The sequence below is a fragment of the Strongylocentrotus purpuratus genome, unplaced genomic scaffold (genome assembly GCF_000002235.5).
Source record: "Strongylocentrotus purpuratus isolate Spur 01 unplaced genomic scaffold, Spur_5.0 spur5_scaffold_14, whole genome shotgun sequence".
Taxonomy (NCBI): domain Eukaryota; kingdom Metazoa; phylum Echinodermata; class Echinoidea; order Camarodonta; family Strongylocentrotidae; genus Strongylocentrotus; species Strongylocentrotus purpuratus.
In genome coordinates this window covers 25,094,963-25,113,395 of record NW_022145599.1, presented here as the reverse complement: position 1 = coordinate 25,113,395, position 18,433 = coordinate 25,094,963, and the positions used below count along the sequence as shown (strand labels likewise).

Genomic DNA, 18,433 nt, shown 5'->3' with positions numbered 1-18,433 from the left:
AAGTATTCAGTGGGTTAAAGGAATAACAGAATGTACCCTCTTTCATATCAGGTACTTCCCATTCAGTGGGGTGTGTGTGCCCCAGAGGTTTGCAGTGAGGAAGATGTGAGAAATAGTCTGGAACTTCTGCTTGGTAAGCTTGGAGTTTCAATTTTACTTTTCTTTTTCTTAAAATCTTTATCAAAACCATCAGAATTATAAATCCAACAAAATGTGTATGATATTATTAGTAAATACTACCACCTCATGTTCAAAGTCCACAAGGAGGATGTTGGAGGACCATCGACCAGTACCAAGTACCAAGTATTACAATAAACATAGGGAGTTTCGCAATTCCTTTGTACAGGTTATTCACCTGAAAAAGGGTGTGGATATGAATGATGTCACAATCAGAAATGACTTGCTTGTTTGTTTTTAGATTAATATTTATCATAAAAGTTGCATTAATTCCCTCATCATATGGTTAGATGGAAATCCTGTTTCTATGCAGCTATTATGGGGTTTTATGGATTTTGAGTTTCTTGTTTCTTTTGATTTTTCTTCTGTCTCTGCTTTGTTTTCTGCTTTTTTTAAAAATCTTGTCATAAATTCTCAGGTTTGTTTTCATGTTCTTCCCTTTTCCTTCTTCTCCTTTTTATTGTCATCTTCATATTTTTTTCCCCTGTCTTTGAAAATGATGTGAGAAGTTTAAATGAAAAATGAGTTTGTAAATGCAGTGTGTCCCTAGCTTATTTTGTCTCTACTACAAAACTTTTTATATAGATTTTCCTTAAACATCATGCAGTAGGAACAAAACTCAAACAAGAATGAAAATTTAATTATTGTCAATATGTTTGTAAGAAACAAACACTTTATGAAATATGAAGGAAAAAACAGGATTATAAAAAGGACTTATAGAACAGGTTATACAAACTGTGAATGAAGGTTGTTCTGTACAATTAAGTTATGCATTAAGTTATCAATAATGCATTCAAAGATTGTCAAAGTACTCAGACTGTGTCAATTTCAGCCATATCTGTGAATAAATATTTGTAAAATGATTAGAACGGATAAATTAGTTTGGTCTGCAAACATTTACTTGTTGATTGCACCCTTGACTTACTGAAGAGTCAATGACACCACATTTCTTACCGAGTTTGTTCTGCCATACAGTGTCTGTACTCTTGTGACCTTGGCTATCACGCTCTCAGTACGGGGTCATTTTAATGTTTTACAGTGACAGGTTATAAAATAGAAGCAAAAGATTTGAACTTGTTTCAAATTAAAGCTTATAGAGGTGGTATTTTTAAAGCGAGGTTATCTTTTGTGTTCGCAAAACATTATTGATTGTCACGACAAATCAAAGTTAGGAGATCTATGCCATTGGTTATTGTCTGTGCAAGCACCAATGGTAAGTGTTAGTCCCAGGCATTTTGAGTTTGTTATGACCATTGACATCTATGTCCCTAGCATGAAAGATAACATCGTTTTCAGAATACAGCCCCAGTTTGCACCAGAGAACATCTAAGATTCTCAAAGTTGCCATTTAATGCCCTGAAGCAGGCAATGAACCCCTGGCCACAAGAAGGAACTTATGGCAAATTAGTTCTTCTTCCAAGTTTCAATTTTACATGTTTGAATTTTTGTTGGTGGCCCACCCTGCTACAGTGCTAGTAGTATCATTTCTTTGAATTATATTTCAATTGGAAAATATATTATTTTGCTAATGTGGCATGTTAAGTTCTTTATTATTATCAATACTACTTAATATGTTGTGATGATATCTTTTACCTGATGTAATATTCTGTTTGTATTGCATGCACTTGAACTCGTATTTGTTGGTCTATTAGCCAGTTTGGATAATTCACCTTAGACACAGGAAGCCTAGCAGGATGCAGGTCACCTCATTAAAGGGATCGTTTAACAATGTTAAATCTGAGATACATGGCCCTACATGTTATCAGTGTCTGTGATATGGTGTAATATTGAAGCCCTAAAAAAATTGCGCTTCAAAATGATCAAGGAGTGCCTCAAAAAAGTAAAAAATCTTTGAGTGACCGGTTTTACCATACTCGTTTTCCCAATAGACTGTAGTGTTATGAAAACCGTCAGGCGAACGGTTTTCAAAATTTGTAATTCCAATCATTAATATCTTGATAATCAGACAGGCGATCGGCTTGTAAAATTCATGGGGTTCCTGACTGACCTAAAGGTTTATAATTATCATTGCATCATGAGCTTAATCCAGAATTTTGTTTCAGAATTTGAGACAAAGTTACCGGATCCCTTTAATTCAAAGTGAACTGCATGATCACTATCACGCATGCCTTGGATGTACCATAGGGCTCTCCCTCTCTCTCTCTCTCTCTCTCTCTCCCTCTCTCTCTCTCTCTCTCTCTCTGTCATATGTCCCTGAGCATGTTATCCCCCTGTATTAGATGTGTCCTATTCAGATTTTTTTTCTCTCAAGTTCTTTTGTTTGTTCAATCAATCCAGTACTTCTTCATTAGTGCGCCCTGTCTCTCCAATTAAATTCTCCCACTCCACAGCCACACATTTCCAATCTGTCAATCAGCCTTCCCTCTGCTTTCCTCAATAGGGCATTGAGTCCATATTTCTTTAATTTTTTTTTCTTCTTCTTCCTGCTTTCTTCTAGAGTAGTTTGCTATCGAGGTTGGATTTTTCTTTAAAATTGGGGAAAATATGTGCAAATATAGGTTGAGGAGTTATGATTTCACTCATTTTCATCAGATTCCCTGTTGCGGCACCAATGTCCTTCGGCAAAACATTAATCTACTATTGCCATACTCCACCCACGTGAGGTAAATGGTTTCTTACCTGGCAGGAATTAGTTCCTTGAAATGCTTGAGCGCCATAAAGGCAGCCGTGCTAAAGCCAGGGTAATGATGATGGAGCGCCAGGAGTGGCAATGTGCCAGACATGAGCACTATGTTATTAAAGACGTCACAATTATTATTATTATTATTTTTGATGTTCTTGTTTTTGCATTATTTAGTTATGTTGGATGTACCCTGGTTGACCATCAAGAACCTAGTAAGTTCCGCTGTCTCCTGTACTGAAAAGCCCAACACAAACTTTGATATAGGCTTCATCTTAACCTGGTAAGGCTTTCTGTTGTGATTTTCAATAAATGTAACTTCTACCTTGTTTTCATATCATTATAAATGATCATTATACATGATTTAATAATCATCCTCTCACACAAATACTCAATAAATAACAAATTCATACCTGTATTAACATAATCATGATAAATATGTATAACTAACATTCGTAACAACCTTCATCTTTTTTCCCCCTATTATTTTGCTGGTCCAACATCCCATCAACACCATAATATAATTATGTGAAGCCAGTTTCTTATACAGTTCCTTTTGTTATAGTGCAACTGACCATTAGCTTTAATGAAGGTCCCCAGACTTGATACTCCTAATATATCTTACAGCCTTTTCACACACAGCTAAAATTCATCGTATCTAAAGATGATTAGAATCACTCAACAGTTTTAAACATGTTTATAGACAAAATTTCCCAGTGTGAACATCGTTTATACGATCGATATTGGGATAGATACGAAGTCGCGATCTATACGCCCCTAAAAGCAGGCTGCAGATACGAAGTTCGTATCTCACTAAAGTAACGAAACTTCTGTGTGTGAAAGGCTCGTGATTAGTTTAAACACGTTTCAAACACGTTTATACTAATCATGTTTATAGAATTTTAGCTGTGTGTGAAAAGGCTGTTAGTCATGTGGATAGTAGGTAAAGCATTTATTTCTTAATCAAAATAGACAGTGATACAAAGAGATCATAATAATACAGACATACAGGTACATGTATATATCACAAGGCCCCTGACAATGTATGCAAAAGCAGGGCATAATATATAAACATAAAATGTACAGTTGTACAGATGAATTATGATACATAGTTCAATGAGATAATATTATGAGGTAATTAACATTTCAGAAATATTAATTAAATGGAAAGAGATTAGATGTAGGTGTTGTTTTTATCATCTTAGAATGATGTGGTAAGTAACATGGAGTATATTGATGACCAAGTGTGAAAATCTTGAGTTAGTGAGAGAGAGAGAGAGAGAGAGAGGGAGGGAGGGAGGGAGGGAGAGAGAGAGAGAGAGAGAGAGAGGGGGGGGGGGGAGAGGGAGAGAGAGATGACACGCTTGCGATTAATAAGAAAGTTCTGGGAAGGAAGTGAAGAGGAAAAAGGGGGAAAGCGAAAGAAAGGAGCGGCTGATAAAGGGAGAGGGTATATATGAAGTGAAAAGCAGAAGTCCACCTTAACTGGTAATGATTAGAGTCATAGAAAATAAGTTATGATATTAACGATCAGAAAGTAAATCATAATCTGATCATATTAATGAGAATTGTAAAATATTGACACTACATTTATTATTGGTAGTATTTATAATGAATAATTATGTAATTATTAATAAATAAAACATTGATTTCACATTAACATTTAAATACAATCATTAGTCCACAGATTTCGGATATACATCATAACTTATATTGATCACTATTTATGAAGATAATTAAACCCCTGTATCTTCTGCATTTCCCTGTATTTTTGAAAAATAGATCTACAGATTAATTTATAATCTCAGACATGAAACTCCGGTTACACGTGTAGATCTATCAATATGCCATTAATGAAGCTATTTGTGAAGATAATGATGATCATATCTCACTGTTTTATTACTACTCTTCCTAACAGTGTCGCTATCAGTACGCTTGTTGCCCTGACGATAGTGGGCTCTGTGGTAGACTACTGCCTCAAGAGTTCATCTCAAGCCGGCAGCAGTAACCCATCAGGGGAAGCCAATGGGAACTTTTCAGCCAGTGGAGGTCAAGGGTCATCACGGCAGCGACACAGCAAAGCATCCAACCTCTACGAGAAGCTGTCTGTTGACTATGAAGATGAAAATGAGGTAAATATTTTGACCCACTTTATATTAGAAGTTGCTTTCTCTGTGCGTTTGGGTGAATGTTTGATTTTTGTTGTTTGTTTGTTTGTTTTCAAACCAATAGAAGGTCTTACTATCAAGTGAACACACAATGTTAATATGACCTTTTCAGGTCTTGTAAGAAGGATTTGTCAACAATTTAATTATTTTATTTCTCCAAGTACAGTAGTTCTAAGTGCCTTAATGGCAGCACTTTCGATCGTGTAGCCCTTAAGGCTAGATAGTGAGGTCCTTGCATGTTTAATGCGTAAAGTAAAGACTATGGGAACTAAGTTCATTTGTTGGTCTGTCGATATCGACAGATCACCTATTAGTTTTGTCAGAATTTTCTTTCTTTATTTCTCTATTTTTATTTATTTGTCTGATTTTTTGTGTAGAGGATAACTCAAGCAGTCATACATGTAGGTCTTTGTTATAAGACGTGACAGCAACATTTTCAAGTTCATCAAGTACTTGTGATGTCACCCATGCGCCATTTTTTGTTGACATTCGACTCATGATCATATTTTTATTACGGAAAATCATTTCTCATTCATATTTATCCTGATTGAGCTCAATATCACTCCGGTCAATTTCAGGACAATAAATGCGTGTGTCTCAAAGTTTTTGGCATTTGTTTCAGGCCTTTTTTAGCATTTCAACAACAAAAATCGCCATGCGCGTGCAATTTAGTTCCTCATGACCGCAACATAGAATAGCCATTTTTCTCTTTATGATATTCCCTTTTTTGGAACAATTTGATATCATGTTTACAGGTATCTCTTCATTACCATTAATAATGGAATGAGCGTCCGTTCAAGATAAATGTCTGTGCGTGTGAGCTCTTGTAATACATACAGTGTATGGGCAAAAACAAGCCTAAACAAATTCCATTACAGCTCTTTGGGATGCTTGGGGACCCCCAATTTTTTTCTTCATATTTGGATAGAGTATGAGTCTCAGATAATGATTTCATGTCTCATTTGGCCATTAAGTATATCATGACATCATTATAATAAATGGCCTTGGAAATCAAAATATGAATTTGGTATTATGACGTCATTTATGGAAAATTGTATCTCTGTAAATATTGATTGATTTTCTCTCTTTATTTTAATATGTTGTAGCTAAGACAATTCTCTACAAGATAAATCCTCACTATTTTTCTTTTTGATGACGTCATCATCGTGAAAATTTCAATTAAAGGTAACATGTCAGAATTTTTGTGATTTACGTGTTGTATGCCTATGGGAGTTAACTTTATCTGAAATCTTGATTCTACATTCCAGTCTTGTTCGAGCAATATCGCGATTATATTTGAATGATTTTGTTTTCCAGATTCTGATATGTTGTAGCTGGGAAAATTCCCTACACGGAAGGTGACATTTATTTTTTAATCAGATGTTGGGATCATGGTGATATTTTAACTACCTGTAAATCTCTGTGTATAAGACGCACTTTTTCCCACCGAAAAAAAATTCGAAAGTCAGGGGTGCTCTTCTCGGGTACAAAAAGTTTTGATTTATGCCCTCCACCTGGCACTGTGCCTGGCAATGTCCCCCAGCTCAGTCATACATCTACCACTCAGAAACTAGAAAAACACTACCTGAATGTCGGGATTTCTGTTTGGACTTAGAGGAAAATCTGCCTGTCATCTTTAGTTTTAAAAACTAATTATCAGAATAATGAACATTGAAATGTTCATATTCTGCTAACTTCATTATTACTAAATGTTCATTATTGTGATAATTTTATTGTTACTAAATGTTCATTATTGTGATAACTTCATTGTTACTATTATTTGTGACAAGTTCATTATTCTGCTAACTTTATTGTTACTATTATTTGTGGCGAGTTCATTATTCTGATAACTTCATTGTTACTATTATTTGTGACAAGTTCACAAGCAAAAATTGGCGCCTCCAACTGCACCTCCCAGTAAAATGAAGGTCCTTTCCCGCGTGGGTTTTTGAACACGGACCTGGCTTTTTTTCTTCTTTTTTTTTTTTCTTTTTTTTTTCCTTCTTTTTTTTTTTCCTTTCTTGGCCCCCAAAATAGGGGTGCGTCTTATACACAACTACAAAATGTGATTTGAGAATCCCATTTTCTGTTTACTTACATGTTATGTCTATGTGGGGTATTTTGGTACAGTGGTTATTAATAAAAGGCATGAGTGGACCCTCTCACTGAATATACATTATAGTCTGTCAGTTGACGAAATCACATTAACTGGAGACTGTTACAATTGTCATCATCCCTATCACCATCATCATGATCATGTATACCTCAACATAAATTCGTCCCATGTGTATGATTCTACTCTCCTTCAAAGATGTTTATAGTCTTCCAGTTATTCAGATTAAATAACAGACCACCTAATTTGTTCCAATCATGAATTAAATTTCTTGTTCTTTATGAATGTTACCTGAAGATTTTGGCTCTTAATTGCTTTGCTATTCCACAGATGAACAGTGAAGATAAGAGTAGTTCGCCTAATAATCCCCAGACTGAAAAGACGCCTTTATTATCTTCAGGAATACCCCCAAGGTCCACCACTGTCCTCTCAGTTGATGTAAAACATGAGACACAACCAAGTAAGTAGTTATCACTATTACATCGATCAAGATCAATGTACTATCGGTCGCGGTACTGTCGTCTGCGCTGTTCTCACTGCACTCTTCATTAAGGGAACCTTAATTACAAGCATAATGCTTCCAAGGTTTCCTCCTCATTACTGCAGATAATTGTTAGCATCATATGTATTTAGTGACTTGCCATTACATCGTTTTTATTACTGTTGTATCAATCAAATATTATGTACATGTTTTGTTACTTTGTATATGTTGCAGTTAATGTGGAAATAAAACCTAAATAAAAAAATAAAAAAAATAAAAATTACTTCATTGACAGGAAACATTATTATCATTATTATTTTTATATAGTTTGGTTTGAAAAATATAAAACAAATATATCAATACTGAACTGTGCCCCTAAACAAAGCCGAGGGGGCATAGTGCAGTCTTGAACCACCAAGGAACTATAGTTTTAACCATGACTGTTATATGAGTCGCAGCTTCTCATCACATGTGTCTATTTTGTTTTTACTGTAACAGATGTCTTGGTACGAGTGCTGCTTTGTTTCGCGATGTCTCGTAACCTGCCCAAGCTTCTGAACACCAAGCAGGCAGAGGGCAGTATATCTTGTTTGAATGGAATCCGTGTCATCAGCATATCTTGGGTCATATTGGGTCACACGCTAATCTTCATCTTGCAGGCCCAAACAAGTGGTAAGGAGGAGGGGTTATCGCTAGGGATTCGATAGATAACCAGTATGTGAATACACATTACTCTGTTCCAGGCGCATACGCAGGATTTTTTCGAAGGGGGGGGTTTTAAAATTTGAAAATCGCGCTGAATAAGCGGGGGGGGGGGGGGCACATGTTTGTGTTTTTTGGGGTCCAAAAAATTTGGCCGATCGATATTTTGTTCCATTGGGGGGAGGGGTGGGGGGTAAGGTCACCTGTTTTGGGTCACCCATTAGCACAATTTTATTTTTTTGAAACTTTTTTGTATATTTTTTTTTTTGTTATTAAAAGAAAAATGAGGGGTGGGGGGTTTCCTCCAAAACACAAAAAAAAAATCAATTTGACAGAAGGGGGGTTGACCCCCGAAAAAACCCCCCCCCCCCCCCCCCCCCCTGCGTACGCGCCTGTTCTGTTCATTGAGCGCCTGTTCTGTTCATTTAAAGCCTGAGGATATTAAATCACCTGCTCATTAATAGGGAGAAGGGCAACTAGCCTATTCCGCCACCCTGATGGCATACACGTGCCTGAAGTTGCCAAAAAGAATCCTGCAGGAATGAAAATGTAAAATTTGCTGTTTGAAAGTTCATTTATGGTTTTTGTTCATAAACCAGCTATGCATTTCTTATTGATAATGTGATGGTAATAATGGGGGGGGGGGGGGAGAGGGGCATGTAATGATGAAGAGGAGGAGGGGAGGGATATGCATGTATACACTCACACTCGCATTAGTATATTCCTAGCACTATTATTTATAAGTCCAAATCCCCAAACTTTATTGGTTGAATTTTTGTGTCTTCATAACAGCAGTGCTCACTATGTCATAATGACCTAAAACAGTACCCTATGCACGTGTACATCACAATGACAATTAAGTTTGTGATGCGCCAAAGGGGTAAAAACTGTTACAATCTATTTCTTTTCTATACAGAGAATATTGTATCAGCCATTGGTAGATGGTTGGATAACTTTGCATTCCAAGCTATCGCCAATGCATTTTTAGGAGTAGATACCTTCTTCTTTCTGAGGTAAGAAATCCAATTTCATGCCTACTGTAACCACTATGATCACAAGGAGCTATCATTGATTGTTATTTCAAGAGTCCATTAGCTATTTTAAAGACCTATCCGATAAAAAATACAACTTGATATAAATGGAAAACTGAATGAATGGAGAATACAAATATAACAGAATAACAAGTATTTACCCTTTCGTTATTGCACATAAGCAAATTAAAACCTCATTTTCCGCACCCCTCCAAATTATGGGTCAACAGGGGTCAAATTTAGCGAAGTTACAGCGACTACATAACATGTGGACCCCATGGGCTCGCCTATATAGCTGAGGCGATGAGCCGTGCTTTATTAATGCAAAGTCATTGTTAATATTCGTACTCCACATAAGATGATGTCATCAAGTCGATAGCAAGTTTTTAGGTTGACAACTTCCGATTTTCATACTTTAGATTTTGAGTTTTCAGAGAGAGCTCTGATACTCCTCTGACAAACACTAAAATGACATATACCGTAATTGATATTATTGTAATCTATGGCTTATAAGCTTTCCGATGATATATAATTCATCCCTTTCATTTTTCAGTTTGGAGTAGATTAGTTGAGTTTAGTAGTTGAGTAGTGGTCATGCAATTATGTTGTGAAAGAAACTCAATTGTTGAGAAGTAATATTCCGAATGGTCGCTAAAGTAGTTAATACAAATAATCATGTTTATGAGGTTCAGAAGTAGGTTCAAAATTATAACAAAATGACTATAAATCATTCTAAGAATCACAAACGATGAAGAGCATTGGACACATTAAAGTATGTAGGACTATACAAACATGTGACATCAGAGTTTGGTCTCTCTCTCGTCATTCTTCATGCTATCCTGAGAACGGATAGTTGTAAATATACATCAGGGCCCTGTTTCACAAAGATCTCAAGACAAACTTAACTCTAAGTTGGACTTAAATATTATGGAGAGCCATATGTAGCCTTGAAATAAAATATATTCAGAAGTGAAAATTCAAGTATTTTAGACTTTTTATAAATTCCACATCAAGAACATGAAACCTCCTTGACATTAGAAATATGGAAGATTTGAATCAACACTTTATGCCTCTTAAAATAACTTTACAAAATATTTTCATAAATGCTAATGGCTTTCCATAATTTTCAAGTCTATCATAGAGATAAGTTCAACTTAGGATCTTTGTGAAACACCCCCCTGGAATTGTTGATCCTAAACATGAATCATGATTTAGAATCCTAACGTGATTGTTCTCCTTCCTTCAGTGGGATGCTACTGGCTTATCACACCTTGAAGAAAATGAAAGAGACAGGAGGCAAGATACCTTGGCTCTGGTACTATATCCATCGATACATCAGGTACATTCTACATATCCGTAAATCTCTGTGCATAAGGCGCACCTGTGTATAAGGCGCACCCCTATTTTGGGGGCGTTTTTTTTTTGTTTTTTGTTTTTGTTTGTTTGTTGTTGTTTTGTTGCCGAAAACCCACGCGGGGAAGGACCTTCATTTAACATCGAGGTGCAGTTGAAGGCGCTGATTTGTGCTTGTGAATTTGTCACAAATAATAGTAACAATGTCATTTTTGTCTTGCCTGCGTAGCTAAAAAGCGAGACATAGGCGCCGCTTTTCCGGTGACGGCGGCGACGGCGGCGGCGTCAACATCAAAAACTTAACCTAAGGTTAAGTTTTTGAATTTTTGATATAATTTTGAAAGTTTAAGTTCTTAGTCAATGAAACTTGGACTATAGGGTTATCAAGTATCACCAATCATGTGAGTAGTATTTCAGGTCATTAAGTTAAGGTCAAAGGTCAAAGGTCATTTTAGGTCAACAAACTTAGACTTTGTTGTGCCATCAACATCAAGATTTTGAATTTTTAGCATATTTTCAAAATTGATTGTTCAAATTCCATGAAACTTATACCCAAGGGTTATCAAGTATCTCAAATCATATGACACAAATTTCAGGTCACAAGGTCAAAGGTCAGTAGACTTGGATTATGTTTTCACAACTTAATATGAGAATTAATAATTTTGTTGGATTAATTTGTTCATTTATTTCATTCAAGTTATCGATAGTGGTACATTAAATAGTAAATAATTCTTCTGATGATTCTTAGTCGATATTCACTTCAAAATGTGATTATACTTAGAGGATTTCATTTTTTGGGGCCTGCTAATGGGCCACTCTGCCTATGAATATTGTTCCAACCTCAATTTTTCATCATATCAAATTGCGTAATGCATTAAAAGAGCCTCTGTGTAATTGAAAATTTGTTTTAGAAATTTATCAGGACACACACACAGTGTGCCAATGTATATGGACCAACTTGTGGTTTTGGTATATGAAGAGCTCAGTTCCAAAAGGTTCTACAAGATTCTTTTTTTTTCTTTTTTAGTTTGTGTGCATTAATGTATGTACACATTTCGGGGGCCTGCTAATGGGCCACCCTGCCTATAAATAATGTCCCAACCTCAATTTTTCATCATATCGAATTGCGTAATGCAGGCGAGACCGCCGAGAGCGTTTCCCTTGTTAGAAGAATGTGTAAGATCATTAATGTAAATTAAAAATAATAGAGTACCTAGGATAGAACCTTGTGGTACACTATTTGTTATAGGAAAAAAAATTGAGGAATTATTATTATAAAAACTACATATTGAGCTCTATTAGAAAGATTACTTTCAAACCAAGATGACAGAAAAATTTGAGTGTTGTAGTTTCCGAGTGGTGAGTCAACACACTGATTACTGAGCTGAGAGACATTGCCCGGCATAGCGCCATAAATCGAATCTAACAACAAAAACATATTAACTTTTTTTGTCTGTACCTGTGTATAAGACGCACCCCCGACTTTCAATTTTTTTGGCGGAAAAAAATTGCGCCTTATACACAGAGATTTACGGTACATGTACGTCTTATATTTTATTGAGTAAATATTGGTTAAAACATCAAAGAAAATCTGAGAAACTTTCTGTTTATCTTCGCTTAAAAAATAACTAAAAGTTTCAATCATTTGGGAATCAGAGACAAAAAGCACTGTATGGTGTCCGCGCTTGCATAAAGATAATTTGAACACGTACATTGTAAACCAATGGGGATCTGAGCACAATTGATTCATGCTGCCTGTTACCCAGGGTAACGGATATCACTCATGAACTATTGGCCATTTGTTTGTCTCTTTAAGGGAATATCCAAAATCAAGACTACAATTTCGACCAATCAGATGGGTAGATTTCTAAAGAGAGGTATATAATTACAAATACATCCTGATACATACTCTTTCATTATATAACTATGACCATGTCTGAACACACCTTAATAGTATGCAACGTCTCTCATTTTATTTAACAGGTTAACACCAACCCTTGCTCTCCTGATCGTTGTGTTAACATTCCTGCTACCAAACCTCAACCAGGGTCCCGTCTGGTTCAGGTTGGACCGGACCATCGGATTTTGCAAGAGTTATTGGTGGTCAGATCTTCTATACATCAATAACTTTGTGCAAGAAGGTCAGAAAGATGTAAGACATGAGATATTGTATTGTCCTAGTTATAGTGGTAGGTAATTTTAGGGGTTGCAGATTAGTTTTAGTGTAGTTACATGTACGGATATGGTTAGGGTTAGGATTGGGTATGATGTTGGGTCCAGGGTTTTATGCAGGATCCTTCTTCTTTTCTTCAAGATAATCTGCTGTATACTCGGCTTGATTGGGGTGTGCAGGTGGACCATTACACCGGGGTTTCCCCCTACTCTTATACGAATGGTGCAATGGGTTCTAAACGTGCAAGGGTGGTGACTCTCCTGTACACAGGGCCTCAATTTAACGTCCTATCCGAGGGACGGAGTGTTTTCTTTTAACATAGCCTGCGTCTATGAACAAGGGAAGGGGCATGTAAACACACAACGCAGACTTCAGTCATCTGCCTTGGTGGGAGTCGAACCCGGGATCTTTGGTTCAACTGGCAGACGCTCTACCGCAAATGGTTATTGTAGGAAGATTCATTTTTGCAAGGGCATATGTCATAGAATCACAGAAATTGTATATCATATTGATATGATGATCATTGCTATCTATTGATAATGATAATATTATAAGTCACATTTGTATTACTCTTTTCTTGTATATTGTACTGATCTTGTTCTCTTTAGTGTGTATCCTGGGGATGGTACCTAGCCAATGACATGCAGTTTTTCATCATTAGTCCACTCTTCATAATTCCTTTGTTCTGGTAAGTAAGCTGTTTAATACCAAATGCAGTTGTACAGCATTGGCATATTCAGGATGAGGGGTGCACCCCCTCCCAGCCATCCCTAGCAAAACTCTATCTGGCATACCCTAAGTACATGAAAGAAAGAAAAAAGTATAATGTGTGTGTTTGTCAGAGATTTTTGATACTGAAATCTTTTCTGGTAAGCCTGAGAGCTATTTTGTTTGTCTTTGATTTTTCAGCATTGTGCCCCCCTCCCCCCCCCCCCCCCTTTCACAAAAACTGGGATCCACCAACTGAACAGTAAACTTGCTTAAGAGAACTGGGCTGCGTTTCACAAAACCGTCAAAAGAACAAGTTGAGCGACATTGAAATGCGTGTATTAAGTTTAACACACGTTTTAATGGGATGTCACTCAACTTGCACTTATGATGGTTTTGTGAGACGCAGCCTACATGTCTTTGAAGAAAACATTTTATGTTTCCATAGAGCAGAGTGTTTCACATTGAAAGGGCAATCCAGCCTCTGTGACAAGTTCATTTGTATGAAAGGAAAAAAACGAAATAAACAGAATGCCGAAAGTTTGAAGTAAATGGGACCAATAATAAGATAGTTATGAATGTTTGAAATCACCAAGTCCATGCGAATCTCAAATTGGCAGTTTGGTCCGTGGGGCTTTAATTTTTCTCTATAATATTTTGTTTATAACGTGTCCTTTTCAGGTTCCCTGTACTTGGTATGATTGCTTTGGCTGTAGCCTGTGCAGCTAGCTTTATTACAACCTCAGTTCTCGTCTATCAGAATGATTTTCTTCCAGGTTTCTTTCTTTCCATCGCTGGGTAAGATGTTCATGAAGCATTGGTTAAAAGAAAATATACATGTTGAATTGATTTTGACCACTTCTTCATGAAATCATTATTTTGTGTGTGTTAATTTTTTTTTTGTCATTACATTTATTTTGAAAGGGTTAATTTCACCAGTACATTTTTAAGGTGATATATCTAGTGAAATGGGCTCTTGAAAGATCAGTCTTTGAAGAAATAGATTGCTGTTGAATACATTCTTTTAATTGGCAGCTTACTTTCTTATCCACTTTTATACGGTCTTTTTAATTTACCATTGTTGAAGGGCATCCAGGACGGTTCAAAGGAAATGGGTTTCTGTGAGAGAAAAATGATTTTAAAAAAATAAAAAATAAAATACGGCAAGAAATTGTTAGCAGTTTCACTCTCTAAATTGGCATCATTGTTTTGATTCCCATGTTTTATGTTTGGTTCATGTAAGTTTGAAAGAAAGAGAATTTTTTTGTTTTGTGGTGACTTTTAGTTTGGCAGCAATTAAAAAAAATGTATGAGAAGTTCTCTCATGGCAAAAGGGGGAATGCCACAATGTTCAGTATTATCACATTGTTTTCTCGCTGATATGAATAGATCGCAAAGAAAATGGTGTACCAATGCGCATCATCAATATTGCAGTATTAACAGAGGTGAAAGGTCTATCACTGTCTTCTCTGGGTTTTTTTTTCTCCAGAGCTTTTGCCGGTGGCTCTGGAACTGGCTTAAGCAGCAACCTTGATTTTCAGAAAATGGTATATGTGAAACCATACTGCCGCATCCCGCCATACCTTGTTGGCATAGCGATGGGACACTTCATTTGTGAGATTGAGAGTCGGAGCAGACGGATCAAATTGTCACCAGTGAGTAGAGCAACAATAACAACTTCTTGGATGGAAGAGTTTTATTTTGTTGAAGCTAGATGAAAGGATGTATTGAGTAACAATTCCTTTGCAGTCAATTTCATACAATAGTTGATTTTCAAACTTCAACCTTTGAGTCTGTACTTGACCCTAAACCTAATCCAACCTTCAATTCAATTGCTATCCTAGGCCTAATACTGTATCTTTGACAAAACAAAAGCCCAGAGCATATGTTGGATAACCGATAATGAATATGGGAACCTTTTAGTCAGGAGGCTAGACAATCTGTTTGTTCCTATGTTATGAGGTTACCGCACACCATCAAATCGGCCAATGATTCATTTGTGGAATGTATTGCTTAGCAATTTTCATTGATAGGATGTGTAAATCTCTCGGACTGCGGCCCTGAATATGAATATTTACATCAAGGCATTAAGGGCTAGTGTAAACTTTTAAAAGAAGATAAAGCCTGATCAGCAGCAAATCAGGGTTTGAGTAAACCAGTCACATAAACTGCCCTATGACTTGTAGAGGTGATGAGGTTTAGTGGATAGGTCACTGGGATTTAGATCGGAAGGTTCAAATCCCTGCTACGACGATAACAATTTTTTTGCAAGACAATCATCTAAGGGGCATTACTTATGTGGGGTTGGTGGTTTACAAATACTAATTAGTTATAGTAGTATTGGTATTATAATCATTAGGACATTAACAACAAATATACATTATTAGCGTCCCCGCCCGCTTCCTTTTTGGGGGCCGCCTCCTATTTTTTAATTTTTTTTTTTTCTTTCAATGAATTAAATCGTGAAAAACATACTGCTAAAATTATTTGTTTCTGATTTTAAAAAAACAAAAACACCAGCGGCCATCTTTAAAAATAGCCCGACTGTCAGGAAAAATGTACCGAGCGGCCGTTTTGAAAAAGGGCCTCCTCCTTCCTACTGTTTTTTTTTTTTCCATTTGGCCTTATCATAATAAAGATACAAATTAAGACTATGATCAAGGGCTAGTCGTTTCCGAAAAAGTACTACGGTCAAGCTATCGATCTTTTTATTATATTTGACCTCTTCTGTGAAAGGGGAGTTTGTGTTTAGGTTAACCGTGTGAATCATAGGAGGTCGCACATTTGTAAATATGTAAAATAATTAAGTGTATACATTTCCCGAACATGACAAAAGTTGCTTTCTTTCCGAGGGAGAAACGTTTGATACATTCTCCCTCTTAGTTGGATTGGTGGGGTTCGGGGATCCACAGCAAATTTTGTGGTCACCTGTGGCTTTCTTGGTATTGCGTCTTGTCTCGCTATCAGAGACATATGTGTTTTTGTTTTGTAGTTTCGTTTGTGCTAGACATCGCTGTAATTGTCATAGGTGTTGCAGTGTAAGCTGTTTCGGCGGACTAGCGCATAGTGCAGTCAGTGTTATTTGTTTGATATTACAAAAGAAAAACTCCACAGGATTTGATTTTCATAGTACCGCGGTTAAGTTGATATTCAATGGCTAGTTTCAATATAATTTCTTTGAACTGTGGAGGTTTGGGAAATCGCGAAAAAAGAAATGATGTTTTAGATTTGTTAAGTTAAAAAAGTTCAAAATATGTTGCTTGCAAGATACACATTTTGTACCTGAGGAAGAAGCTTCTATAAAACGATTTTGGGGAGATTTATTGAAATTGGTATATAAATTAGGTTCCGCTTGTATAGCAAACAGATTAAAGAACGTACTTCCTTTTCTTATACATGAAAATCAGAAAGGCTTTATGTCAGGGCGCTTCATTGGAGAGAATATCCATTTGTTATATGATTTATTATTGTATACTGATATCAATGACATTCCCGGTTTATTGCTGCTTATAGATTTTGCATTTGATTCTATTTCTCATGATTTTATTAGAAAAGTATTGCACTTTTTTAAGTTTGGTCCCTCTATTGTAAAATGGGTTAATGTATTCTATGAAAATGCCCAATCCTGTGTATTAATCAATGGACAGTTGGACACCTGTCTCCAAGATTTTCAATAGAGTCAGGTTGTCGTCAAGGAGATCCCATGTCAGCTCTTATCTTTCTATTATGTGCCGAAATACTAGGTCTTTTGTTTAGAAATTCTGTTCCATTGTTGGTTTGAGCTTACCTGGTAGACAACTTAAAATAATTCAATATGCAAACGATACTCTTCTAACATTGAACGGGTCAGTAATGGAATTAAACAGTGCATTAAACATTTTAGATAAATATAATGCAATGTCTGGTTTAAAAGTTAATATACAGAAGACACATGCGATTTGGATTGGAGGATTTAAAAACAAGAAAGATGGTGTTTTGAATAGAAATCTAAATTGGGTATTTGATGATTATTTCAGATATTTAGGTATAGACTTTTGTACGGATTTGCCCAAATTGATAATTCACAATTATAATGAAAAATTTAAAGAAATCAAAAGTCAAATGACATCGTAGTAAAGGCGATACTTAACTGTTCTTGGAAGAATCACTGCCGTCAATTCATTGTTGGTATCCAAATTAAACTACCTTTTTTTGTCCCTCCCTAATCCTGGTGAAAATCTTTTGAAAGATATAAATGCTCACTTTTATAGATTTATATGGGGGGAGAAACCTGATAAAATAAGTAGAAATCAAATGTCACAAAGTTACTCAGACGGAGGGGTTAAAATGATAGATATATACACACATTGCCAATCATTAAAAATTTCCTGGATTAAGAGATTAGTAATTGGCTCAATAGAAAGCAATATCCTCTGTCTTTTGCAATCTTTCTTGCCTGAACGGCAAGATTTAAAATTATATATGGGAAACAATTATTTTCGGGAACTGGCAGGTAAAACTAACCTTTTTTGGAAAGAAATGTTCATGGCTTATAGTACGCTCTTGTCCATGCATTATGATAACATTTCTTGCCAACCCTTATGGAATAATGATTACATTAAAATAGGCAATAGCTCAATATATAATAAAAAATTGTGTCAAAAGGGAGTTTGTTTTGTCAATGATATTTTAGACACAAATGGTGATTTTTTTTTCTCTCTGGAACACTTTCAAGAAAAGTTTAATATTCAAATAAATTTTCTTTTTTATCGTGGATTATGCGATGCAATTAGACAAGGGTTTAACAATTGTACTATTTTTAACAAGGTGCCACAACCTCTTTTCCCAGATACAATAGCATTTGTTATGAAACGTATTAAAGGATGTTTACATATCTATGCAATTTT

The 18,433-nt window shown here is 36.0% G+C and overlaps 1 protein-coding gene across 2 annotated transcripts in view; it reads left to right on the top strand.

The window, feature by feature from the left end:
* LOC582843 (nose resistant to fluoxetine protein 6) overlaps positions 1 to 18,433 on the top strand; it is a 39,587-nt gene that overhangs the window by 12,420 nt on the left and 8,734 nt on the right. For both annotated transcript variants that reach the window (XM_030984556.1, XM_030984557.1), the window contains exons 4-14: positions 52 to 133; positions 2,996 to 3,101; positions 4,737 to 4,950; positions 7,430 to 7,559; positions 8,079 to 8,252; positions 9,199 to 9,295; positions 10,560 to 10,652; positions 12,650 to 12,818; positions 13,448 to 13,527; positions 14,229 to 14,345; positions 15,037 to 15,202. In XM_030984556.1, coding sequence (XP_030840416.1) covers positions 52 to 133; positions 2,996 to 3,101; positions 4,737 to 4,950; positions 7,430 to 7,559; positions 8,079 to 8,252; positions 9,199 to 9,295; positions 10,560 to 10,652; positions 12,650 to 12,818; positions 13,448 to 13,527; positions 14,229 to 14,345; positions 15,037 to 15,202 — 1,428 coding nt within the window. The remainder of the gene's footprint in view (positions 1 to 51; positions 134 to 2,995; positions 3,102 to 4,736; positions 4,951 to 7,429; positions 7,560 to 8,078; positions 8,253 to 9,198; positions 9,296 to 10,559; positions 10,653 to 12,649; positions 12,819 to 13,447; positions 13,528 to 14,228; positions 14,346 to 15,036; positions 15,203 to 18,433) is intronic.